Below are 12,695 nucleotides of genomic sequence, written 5' to 3'. Positions count from 1 at the left end.
CAGAAAAAGCCATATTCTTTAATGCAATCTTGTAGAGGCAGAGGTATTAGTGTTGATTAGGTTGGAACCTTCTGACTATTTCCATGGAGATGTGACCCACCAACTGTGAGTGACACCTTTGATTAGGGTATGACCTCTTGATTGAATGTTTCCATTGAAATGTAGCCCTGCCCATTCAGGGTGGGTCTTGACTAGTTCACTGGAGTCCTATAAAAAGAGCTAACAGAGGGACCTCAGAGCAACCGAGAATGACATATTGGACAGAAGCTGTAGCTGGGAGGCACATTTTGAAGACAGCCGTTGGAAGCTGACACTGACATTTTGGAGAAAGTGATTTTGAAACCAGAACTCCAGAGCAGATGCCAGCCATGTGCCTTCCCGGTTAACAGAAGTTTTCCGGACATCACTGGCCATCCTTCATTGACAGTACCCGATTGTTGATGACTTCTTGTGGATACTTTGCGGCCTTAAGATGGTAACTGTGTATAACCAAATAAACCTCCTTTATAAAAGGAGGTCCATTTCTGATATTTTGCATAATGGCAGAATTAGCAAACTGGAATGCTAAGTCAAGGAAAAATTCTGGGTTCCTTACTACGAATACGATAAAAATCTCAAGGCAGGGGAGAGAAAGCAGAGCTTGTGGAAGCAGTGGACAAACAGAGGGAAATGCACCTCTCCAAGGACCAAACCTCCTTGCTAGCAACAAAAGTCCTTTGGGGAGAACCTAAGATGGCGGCTAGGAGAGACAGGGCAAAAAAACACCTCCATGAAAAATACTAGATAAAAGCCAGAAAGTGACCCAGAACACCAGTTTCAGTGATGCACCAGCTGGACAAGGTCTGCTAAATCCACAGGGACTATGCACTTGGTGGAACTGGGAGTCTGCATCTTGAAACAGATGAGTAAGCCACTGAATATTCAGCAGCCATGCTGCGGCATAGGGAAACCGAGCGTTGGTGTTTGGAGGCAGACTAGTTCTTTTTAAAAAAAACCCAAAAGTGGCTGCAGATACGGCAGTGAGAACTGCACAGTGAAGTGCGGCAGGAATGGGCTGTGCGAACGCCTCAATATCTGGCATGGAAGATAGCCTTTCGCGCACCCACTGCTAATTGTCTTGGAGTGAGGAAGGCAGAGGCTAGCGAACAGGGGGAAAAACCACGCCCCTTGCAGCCATCTTCCCGGCGGCTGGGAACGCTCCTGCCTGGCACCAGTGCCACAGCTCAGAGCTGCACCAAAAAACCCAGTGTGACAGAAAGTGTTTCCAGCAATACACGTACACGCCATAATATCGGGCGTGGACAATAGCCTTCTGTGCACCCTCAGCTAATTGTCCTGGAGCTGTGAAGGCAGAGCTGTGCGAAAAGGGGGATATTAACATGCCCCATTCAGCCATCCTTTCAGCAGGCTGGGAACGCCCCTACATGGCCCAACAGCCCAGTACTTCCCTTGAAGTACTTGTGATGTAGCACAAACTTCCTTCAGCAGAGGCCCTAGAAGGGCATGGCGTGGAAGAGGAACCCACTCAGAAATCCCAGGGACCATACGCCAATACCAAAGACTTGTGGATCAGTGGCAGAGACAATCTGTGGTGAGACTGAAATGAAGGTTTAGACTCTTTCAACAGCCTTAAATCTCCAGGAACACCTGGGAAGTTTGATTGTTAAAGTGCCCTGCCTCCCTAACCGCTCAGACACACGTCCCACATTCAAGGCGGACAACACCAACAACACACCCAAACTCAGTACACCAATTGGACCCCTTAAGAATCAGACCCCACACATCATAAAGACAAAGTTGGGGAGAACTGATTTGAGGGGAATAGGTGACTCGCAGACGCCACCTGCTGGTTAGTTAGAGAAAGTGTATGCCACCAAGTTGTAGAACTGACAAATTAGAAATTTGTCTTTGAATAATCCTACATATCCTAAAAAAACCCTATAAAGTAAAGCAAATGCCAAGAGGCCAAAAACAACAGAAAATTTTAAAGCATATGATGAAAACAGACGATATGGATAACCCAAACCCAAACACCCAAATCAAAAGATCAGAGGAGAGACAGTACTTGGAGCAATTAATCAAAGAACTAAAGACAAACAATGAGAGCATGGCACAGGATATAAAGGACATGAAGAAGAGCATGGCACAGGGTATAAAGGACATGAAGAAGACCCTAGAAGAGCATAAAGAAGAAATTGCAAGAGTAAATAAAAAAATAGATGATCTTATGGAAATAAAAGAAACTGTTGACCAAATTAAAAAGATTCTGGGTATTCATAGTACAAAGATTCTGGGTATTCTGGGTATTCATAGTACAAGACAAGTGGAAAACGGAAAGAACAAAAGAAAGAATGGGGAAAAGAAAGAATGGGGAAAAAAATAGAAAAAATGGAAATGGACCTCAGGGATATGATAGATAAAACAAAACGTCCAAATTTAAGACTCATTGTTGTCCCAGAAGGGGAAGAGAAGGGTAAAGGTCTAGAAAGAGTATCTAAAGAAATTGTTGGGGAAAACTTCCCAAACCTTCTACACAATATAAATACACAAAGCATAAATGCCCAGCGAACTCTAAATAGAATAAATCCAAATAAACCCACTCCAAGACATATTCCGGTCAGACTGTCAAATACTGAAGAGAAGGAGCAAGTTCTGAAAGCAGCAAGAGAAAAGCAAGTCACCACATACAAAGGAAAAGACATAAGACTAAGTAGTGACGGCCACCATGGAGGCAAGAAGGCAGTGGCATGACATATTTCAAATTCTGAAAGAGAAAAATTTCCAACCAAGAATACTTTATCCAGCAAAGCTCTCCTTCAAATTTGAGGGAGAGCTTAAATTTTTCACAGACAAACAAATGCTGAGAGGTTTTGCTAATAAAAGATACTAAAGGAGCCCTACCAACAGAGAAACAAAGAAAGGAGAGCGAGATATGGAGAAAGGTTCAGTACTAAAGAGATTCAATATTGGTTCATTAAAGGACATTAAGAGAGAGAGGGAAAAATATATCTGACAAACATAAACCAAAGGACAAGATGGCTGATTTAAGAAATGCCTTCACGGTTATAACATTGAATGTAAATAGATTAAACTCCCCAATTAAAAGATATAGATTGGCAGAATGGATCAAAAAATATGAACCATCAATATATTGCATACAAGAGACTCTACGGACACAGGGACACAAAGAAATTGACAGTGAAAGGATGGAAAAAATATTTCATGCAAGCTACAGCCAAAAGAAAGCAGGAGTGGCAATATTAATCTCAGATAAAATAGACTTTAATTGCAAGGATGTTATGAGAGACAAAGAAGGCCACTACATACTAATAAAAGGGGCAATTCAGCAAGAAGAAATAACAATCATAAATGTTTATGCACCCAGTCATGGTGCCACAAAATACATGAGACAAACACTGGCAAAACTAAAGGAAGCAATAGATGTTTCCACAGTAATTGTGGGAGACTTCAACACATCACTCTCTCCTATAGATAGATCAACCAGACAGAAGACCAATAAGGAAACTGAAAACCTAAACAATCGGATAAATGAATATTTGATTTAACAGACATATATAGAACATCACATCCCAAATCACCAGGATACACATTTTTCTCTAGTGATCATGGAACTTTCTCCAGAATAGACCATAGTCTGGGACATAAAACAAGCCTCAATAAATTTTAAAAAATTGAGATTATTCAAAGCACATTCCCTGACCACAATGGAATACAGAAGTCAATAACCATCAGAGACTTAGAAAATTCACAAACACCTGGAGGTTAAACAACACACTCCTAAAATAAATGGTTTATAATGTAGAATGTAGGGGAACTAGGGATAGAGAGCAATTAATTAAAGGGGAACAAACCCAATAAGAACAGATAAGCTATCGTTGGTAAATTTAATGTTCTGGGAATGCCCGGGAATGACTATGGTTTGCTAATTTCTGATGGGTATGGTAGGAACAAGTTCACAGAAATGTTGCTATATTAGGTTATTTTCTTGGGGTAGAGTAGGAATATGTTGGAAGTAAAGTAGTTATTTTAGGCTAGTTGTCTTTTTCTTAATCCCTTGTTATGGTTTGTTTGTATTGTATTTGCAACTGTCCTATATGTTTGAAATTATTTCAAAATTAAAAAAAAAAAAAAAAAAGTCCTTTGGGAATCTTTGCCAGGAGCCTGGAGCTGTTTCACAGGTGAGACCTATGATGGAACCAGATGACTAAGTGGAATCTGTCTCTACCACCATGACAGCTTCAAGGGGGCCATGGTACCCCTCTAATGTTTCTAATAACACATACATAAAACTTAAGAATGCATATAAGGTGACATGTATTTATATGCATATGTATAAAACAGCAGCTAACATTTATTGAGTGCTTTTATGTATTAGGCATTCTGTTTCTAGCTTCACATATATCATCTCGTTTAATTCTTCCTAACAATCCAATGAGGTAGTTTCTATATTCTTTTCATTTAGGAGACTGAGGTACGAGGGGCTCAATATCATACAGCTAGTGAGTTCATATTTAATCACAAGATATCTGACTTCCAGAACCAGAAGCCTGATAGCCACAGTTTTGAAGCAGCATTTCATACCAAGAGATGGAAGTGGTGATGATTCTTACTGTGTTGACCATCTGGAGACAGGGAAGGGGTAAAAGCTTGGCACAGGCCAGAGAGGAAATAATATGAAGCATAAGAGGTCATCAGGTTGCACAGGATTTGTGACCTTAGCACAAGAAGAATGAGGCTCCAAAAACAAGGTATCTTCATGGCAGCCTTTCCAGTTTCTTTCATGTTTAAGAAAACATGAATAGATGTGTTTTCCCAGATGACCAGTGCAGACATACCTTGCTTTCACTTTCATTGGACAGAATTTCCAGGGCTTCCAGGTGTGACAAGCCTTGATACTCATCGAACAGCATCCCATAGTGTGCAGTCCTCTCCGCGGTGAGCTGCTGCGCCAGTCTCTGCTTTTCTTTCTCCTTGGCTTCTCGTAACATCTGCAGAAATGCACAATGTTTGAGCACTGGCTGTATGCTTAAACACGTTCTACCCCATTTCCTACATAACACATTGGGGGAGATGGAGAGGCTTTATTTCTTTGGAATTTCTGAAAAATATTTTTCATTGATTCTATTAATACTTTGATATAATATTCCACCTGGAATTGTACATGTTCATTAGGTACAAGACAAAAAGCAAAAAATCCATGGGAAAGAAATATACCAAAAGCTTAGAAGTGGCTTTCCACTTCCACTAAAGTGTTTTCAATGTGTATGATCAACTTTCTTATTTTTTACAATATCCAAATTTTCTATTATGTGAACATTTTGTGTACATTGGGAAAATTTTGTCTATTCCAATAGGATTGATTGCAACTTCTGCTCCAAGGCAGACTTCAAAACAGAAATAAACTGGCCTGATTATATCTGAGATACATTATTTTCAAAATTTTGGGTGTGTAGGTTATTAATCATCTTCAATGAAAAAAAGTAAACACAAACTCATAATGTATTCATCACAAGATACTTCATATGAATAATATAAATAAGAACGTTAGCTCATAGATTCCTAGACTGGTGTCTGAAAAGTATGACTGTGAACCAAGTTTCTCTCCGTGTTGCTGATCTTTCTGCAATTATTTCTTGTTGGTTAAATTAAAAGACAACAAAATGAACACAAGTCCTCTGATCATTCTCAATTTTCTTCACTTGCTTTCTTTGATTCTAAGCATTTTTTATTTGATTCTTCATTAAGTTTACTGGATCATTAAGTTTATAGGGTACTTTTTTAATATCCTTGGAAGCACCAGGAATATACTGCCCATCACAAAGTCACAAAGGGGAAGATCATCGAAGAATAGACTTTGGTTTTTATTATGTGTCAATAAAACAATCGAAACTCAATTTTCACTCTCTGTCCTTCTGTGCCATTTGAATTTGAATCACATACTTTAAAAAATACCTACTCAAAAAGATATAACATTTTAAATAAAAAAATGTCTGAAGGAAAAAATTGTAAAAGTATATAATCCAACCTGAGACAAGGACACGGTTCTCTCCATGAGTGTCTTGGTTCGCTTAAAGCCTGGGTCACTTTCCGCAAGGACATTCATGGTTTTCTTGCCGATGAATTCCAAAGCATCAAGACCACCAGTTAACACGCTTTTACCCTGTAGATGAGATAACTGCATGAGATTAGATTTTGACCTTTTGCAGCAGTCAGCAACTCCTAGGTAACTGGCACTATCTTCAGATATTAAAATCAATATAGTGACATTTTTTTTTCACCATGAGATTTGTCATAATTTAATCCTATTTTCTTTTCCTTGGAAGAGCATGCATCTATCTAATTTGTAGGACATACAATGCTTTAAAACATGCTTAGGAAAAACAACACAGTAGAGATTAATTTTATTGGCTCTGTGTGTATAAATAGATGTGTCTAAGACATAAAATTAATCGGTGACCCAATTACTGTTTGAAATCTGTTTAATCCAAGGAACAGATTTATTTGGAGCAGTCTATTAAAATGTCAAATACTCTTGCCAGTTTGGGGAATTCTTTAATCTAGGGCCCTGGAGTACATGACCCTCAGGCTATTTCAAATGGCTCTTGCATATTTTCAGAAACAGCAAGAACTGCTTGTAATTAGTATATTCACGAAATAAGACAGGTTGATTTCCATGTTATTCTGGCTTTAGAAACTGTCCTATTTTACAGTTATCTCCCTGAAAATTCAGCCATTGTTTTCCTTTAAAAAAGATCAGAACATAAAGTGTTCATCTGAACAGAACTGCTTACTTTCTCTGCAAACTCTTCTGTACAAGTGTAATTACAATATATATACACATATATATACATATACATCTGTGTTATTTTTCTCACCTTGCATGAGTTTATATATTTTATATTTTTATATATTTATATGCATTTTCCAATTGTCATAATTAACATTTAAAGAGCAATATTCAATTTCATGGAATTAATACATTTTATTAGTGATTTACATCTGGATGATTATTAGTGATTTACATCTGGATGATTATTAGTGATTTACATCTGGATGTTTCCAGATTTTGGAGCCAATCAATAACCATGCTATAAAACAGATTTTAAAATGTACATACTTTGGGAAGATTATGGGATATCAGCAATTCACACTTTAGTGTAATTTGATTTATTTCTTCCCAAGCTCCTATGAAGGGGATTACTTCAGCAGAGAATAAAATGGGAGAAAGGTGGCACATGGGGACTTTGAAAACAGGCAGACATGGTGGGAGGTGCCTGGAGCTTGGGAAAAAGAGGATACCCAGAAGGCTGGAGTGAACACAGAAAGGAATGTGAGGACGCTAAAGACAAACTTGAGTGCCTTGGAGAGTAGCTCAGAGAGGCCAAGAATTCATTTCTTATATCAAAGATTTTGAAAGAGGTCCCTTCCATCCCCAGCCCCATAAACCCCACCATGAGGGTACTTGACTTGTATTGCTGTTTGACTCCGGTAACATTTTCACTGCTTCTCCTTCCCTAGCCAGTCTAGAGGCCCTCAAGTAACAAGGAGAGGAGCAAAGACATCTTCTATATTTCTGTCATGGCTTGACCCTTTGTCCACAGACCCCTGTTCTTCCCATATAGCATTATATTTGCCTGCTGAGTTGTCTCTGTCTTCCAGGATATCGTGCCCTCTTGTTCATCAGCATATGGTCCTGGTACATAGGGAGGGCTAATCACCTTTTTAAAAAATGAATGAATGAATAAATGTGATATGAGTCATATTTCTTGAAAAGCTAGTTCGGTGGTTCTACAAAAGAGAAAATAAACCTTTCCTCTTTGACCAGAAGACCAGCGACCTCACCACACTCGGTGTGCCTCCCCCTTTCTCCCCTTTTTTAATCAGTGTTTTATTGCTGTTAACAAGCTTCCTTTAAGAAGTAGGCAGGAACCTGAGGGGGATAAACCCAGGGTTACAGGAGGAAGGGGGAGAGTGGGAATTGGGAGGTAAGGATAGGGAGAAGAATGTTGACCTTAGTTGCCTGAAAACTCTTCAGAAATATCTCTGGGATATAGTTCCTGAACTCATTAATGGCATTTTTCATTGGAATGGTGTTATAGTTTTTCAAACTGAAGGTTAAGAGACACAGACCATCTGGGCAAAACAGTTGTCCCAGCTCTGACAAAGAGACTCTCTGCCCCAATCAGATGCTGTCCTTGTAGCAGTTGGAAAGGACACTGTTAAGTCAGACTGAAAAATATTCCTTCTGAACAGCTCCTTTCTTTTAAACCTAAAATGTATTACATTTTGCCCTTATTATTTTGGTTCCAAGGTTATGCTGACTTTGTGGTAGAGAGCAAAACAAAACCATAGTCTAAATGAGCAAGGCCATCTTCTCTCTGATGTTCCTAGGTTGCTGATAAACAGAAATATCAAAGGAAATCACTGGGAGACACAAAGGAAAACAGGAAGCAGCTAACGACTCACTGTGTTTTGCACCACATTGGTGATGGCTGACAGCATGCCCCGGGACCCTGAGGAAGGAGAAGCAGGTGGGCTTTCTGTGGGGCTCTGATCTGTGGCTGCATCTGTTGCTAAAGAGAAAAAATCCTTTTAGAGTGAATTTTGCTGATCTGACTTGGAATCTTTCTAATTGTTCACACAGTGTAATAAAGCCCAAGCCCAAGAAACCTCCAGCGTAATGACGTCACTCACTTAGAGGGACTCCATTTTCGGTATTAGGTTGGGTCCCTTCAGGAGATCCAGAATTTGCACTATGAATACGTAGCGTGGCCCCTGCTTTTTCCTTGACTGCTGTCAGCCCATGACCTGTCAGGAAATAAAAATATGGATCATGGATGCATTTAAAATCTACAGTCTGCAAATTCTATAGCTAATCTTTCAAAGTTGTTTTAAGCTGCAGATGCATACCTTGATCATAAAAAAGTTTAGTGGTTAACAGCACAGGCTTTGGAATTGCTCAGATGTGGGTTTTCAAATATGAGCTCAGCGTCACCACTGCCTAGTTGAATGACCCTGGAGAAGTTACCTAACCTCTCTGTAACTCAGTTTCTTAATGTGCACCTATAATTCATTGGGTTGCTGTGAGAAGTAAATGTGATATACAGATATAGATATAGATATAGATAGCTACAGATAGATAAATAAGATAGATATAGATTTTTGATATATATATATATATATATATATATATATATATATATATGTAAAGTGCTCACAGATGCTTTATTATTACATTTTTTCTTCTTACATCATCTAGCGTTCAACCTAGGATTCCAAACCCAAGATTCTGTCTTTGAATAGCGTACCTGTGTTATCCTCTTCATTCTTTTGTGAGCTCCTTCAGGCAGGTATGCCTCATTCACTTTTAGATTCCTTGCAGGCCTAACATATTGCAAGTGCTCAAGTAATACTTGTTGAATTGAAATCAACTGAGCCTCAACATGCCCTTACAAAGTGTTAGTCATTTAACAGTTCATTTCCTTTAGGTATGGAGATTTTAAGGCATGGAGCTGACTTGCCAAAATCAAAAGGCAAGTCAGTGGGAAAAGCAGTCCATTCTCCCAATGGTGACAGCTCAGTTGTCACAAGCAGGAACAGTACAAACAGCTATAGGAGTGGTCAGTCAGGATGGAGGGGACTGATTTTACTCCTTCTGAGTAGGGACAATACCTGTATTCCTCAGAACCCAGCAAAGTGGGTTTTCAATAAATATTTGGTGAATTCAGAGTTGACTTTCCCTTCCACACTGCAAAAAACAAGCCCTTGGCTTGAAGGAGAATAGTACTGTCTACATTTTATTTTGGAGAGATTTTTTCCCCCTTGGAGATCCCTATGACAAGCAACACCTTTGTTTCAGAGTTGTCAAACTGAATGAAAGATTTAATAGCCTCCCGAATCTCCTAAATAGCCGGTTGAGTTCTTATAGGAGAAACAGCATGGGCTGCCATTACCACAGTACACATCCTTCCCCTTAGCACTCAGGGAGAAAATGAAACAATGAAAATGAAAGATTTCTCTAGGGTCTTAGACAACCTCAGGTTGTTAAAACACAAGGCAGCAGCAATACTAATACATGGGGAAAAAAAATCCCAAGACACAGCAGGATCTGGGAGCTAAACAGAATCACCTTGTCTTATAAGACATTGTTACAAATTCCAATTGTCCACCGCCTAAGAGAAAGACACGAATGAATGCTAAACCCAAATGAGAGTATTTTGTCAACTGAATCCACATTTATCAGAGTGATCTCAACATAATCAGGGCACTGGTATTTAACAAATACCTGACCAATTATATCCAATGGAAATCACTTGTTATTATACTACACAGGAAACACTGGAACTTAAGAAATACAATTTACAAAATTTATGTTTTACTCATGTGCAGATCATTGGACACAGTGCAAAGCCATTACTGAATTACTTGAAAAAATCAAGTTCAAGTGTAACTGCTAAAACAGACTTGAATTCATTCTCTCTAGCTTCCAATGAATTCCAAACACTTCAGTGGAAGCTTACTGGAGTTTTAGTAACATGTTTACATTATAGGATATAATCAACTAACTTATTTACATACTGAGTCCATATTCCTTGCCATCTTTTATAACACATATATTTTCCAAAAGGAAATAATGTCCAAATCTCAACCCATGATTCTCATCTAAAATTCTGAGAGCTAAAATCAAGGAACGTATGAGTTTGAAAAGGCTAGGAGGTCTCATCTGTCCATTCTCTTCTCTTAAGCCATACAAGAAAGATGAGGCTCTCATCTTTTTAGAGGTGATCCCATATCCCTCCTTAAGACTATTTCATGGCTTAATGACCCTCATTGTCACTATTTCCTCTTCTACCTTCTCCACCCCTTGCAGGTTAGGGCCATCTCTTGTTCCTTTTCTCAGGGAAGAACAGCTTCTTGCCATCTCAGAGCACGAGTTATCATGTATATACATGTATAAGCTGTCTGCAGAAAAATCGCTTTGTTTCTGGAAGGAGATATCATGTTTATGTATATATAATGGGATGTGTCTGTTTAAGAGTCATGACACTGGGCTGTTCCTCCAACTGTTTTCTGATTAACAATTCATTTTTTCTGAAGAAACTTCCTGAACTTTACTTTTATTAGTGAAAGTATGTCTTTATTGCATTCCATTAGAAATATAAAGCTATGGATTTTCATAGCTAATGTTTAGATACTATGCCACACCCTATTTTGAAGAGTAACTTCTAAAATTTTACGTAGTGTGACATCTAGTGTTGAAAATGAGAAATTAATAATATAAAGTCGTTGTAGCCTTCTCCCAGAGCTACTAATTGGGTTTTATCAATAACATCTGTGACAGTTAAGATCTGAGCAGCCACAGAGAAAAACAAAAAAATATAAATAATACCATAGGACATAGTTGATGGATTAGTTTCTTAACATGTCATCATGAACCCTAAGTACATTTAAGGAAATAAAATGCCTCTAAATTTCATAGTTCTAAGGATGGAATATCCTTTATCCCTTGACTTGTTGTAGTAAAAAGGTGAGGACTGCAAAGCAGTATAAGGATGTTGCATAAATGTTGTAATACTTTAAAACAAATGTTACATGATTGCCTGTTGTTTGATTTATGCTCCAGTTTGCTGGTGCTGTCGTTATGCAAAACACCAAGAAACGGACTGGCTTTTATAAAGGGGATTTATTAGGTTACAAATTTACAGTTCTAAGGCCATAAAAGTGTCAAACAAAGGCATCAACAAGAGAATACCTTCACTGAAGAAAGGCCAGTGGTGTCTGGAACACCTCTGTCAGCTGGGAAGGCAAGTGGCCCGCATTTGCTAGTCCTTTGCTCCTGGGTTGTGCTTCTCTATGGCTTTCTCCAAAATGTCTCTGGGCTTCTGTCTCTCTTAGCTTCTTCAGCTCCCATGCATCTAAGCATCTGGGGGTCATCTCTTAGCTTCTGCTTCTCTCTCTCAACCTCTGTGCATCCTTATTTGTTCTCTCAGGGCGTTTCTCTCTAAGCGTCGGGGGGGTCCTCTCTTAGCTTCTCCAGGGCAAACTCTGGGCTTCATCTCTTAGCTTAGCATCTCCAAACGTCTTTCTGTCTGCCATCTCCAAATGTCTGGGTTTGTGTCGGCTGTTAGCTTCTCCCGGGGGCAAACTCTGGGTTACATATCTTAGCTTCTCTCCGCAATGTCTCTCTCAGCTTCTCTGAACTTGTTTCCATCAGCTCTCTTAAAGGTCTCCAGTAAACTACTCAAGACCCACCTGGAATGGGCAGGGACACATTTCCATGGAAATAATTTAATCAAAGGTCTCACCCACAGTTGGGTGAGTCACATCTCCATGGAAAACACTGAATCAAAAGGTTCCACCTGACAAGACTGGATTAAAAGATCACAGCTCTTCTGGGGTCCATAACAGTTTCAAACCAGCACAATTTATCACCTATACTACAGTGGAAACTTCTAAATGTGGTGGAATTCTGGCTCTACCATTTATTAGCTGTGTGATCTTGGGTGAGTTATCAAGCTCTCTGAGTCTCTGCTGCATCTTCTGAGAAAGGAGGGTTTTGATCCCTACCTACCATGGTTTTGTGGGGTCCCCAAGAAGAAACGTGTGAGATCCCTGGTATGGCCAACATTTACTGAACACTTACTATGTCCTAGGTACTTTACTATTTTTACATA

The 12,695-nt window shown here is 39.1% G+C and overlaps 1 protein-coding gene across 4 annotated transcripts in view; it reads right to left on the bottom strand.

Moving 5' to 3' along the window:
* Nucleotides 1-12,695, bottom strand: part of FAM114A1 (family with sequence similarity 114 member A1) — a 70,379-nt gene that overhangs the window by 23,107 nt on the left and 34,577 nt on the right. For 2 of the 4 annotated variants that reach the window (XM_037829587.1, XM_037829590.1), the window contains 4 exons: nucleotides 8,716-8,829; nucleotides 8,488-8,594; nucleotides 6,047-6,181; nucleotides 4,857-5,009 (listed from right to left, as the gene is read on the bottom strand). In XM_037829587.1, coding sequence (XP_037685515.1) covers nucleotides 4,857-5,009; nucleotides 6,047-6,181; nucleotides 8,488-8,594; nucleotides 8,716-8,829 — 509 coding nt within the window. Of the gene's footprint in view, nucleotides 1-4,856; nucleotides 5,010-6,046; nucleotides 6,182-8,487; nucleotides 8,595-8,715; nucleotides 8,830-12,695 lie in introns of those variants that run through there. The other 2 variants (XM_037829588.1, XM_037829591.1) reach the window with 2 other exon arrangements.

Source organism: Choloepus didactylus, chromosome 3 (genome assembly GCF_015220235.1).
Source record: "Choloepus didactylus isolate mChoDid1 chromosome 3, mChoDid1.pri, whole genome shotgun sequence".
NCBI classification, from domain to species: Eukaryota; Metazoa; Chordata; class Mammalia; order Pilosa; family Megalonychidae; genus Choloepus; species Choloepus didactylus.
Note: the sequence above shows the minus strand (reverse complement) of the source record. Positions and strands in the feature narration are given on the sequence as shown.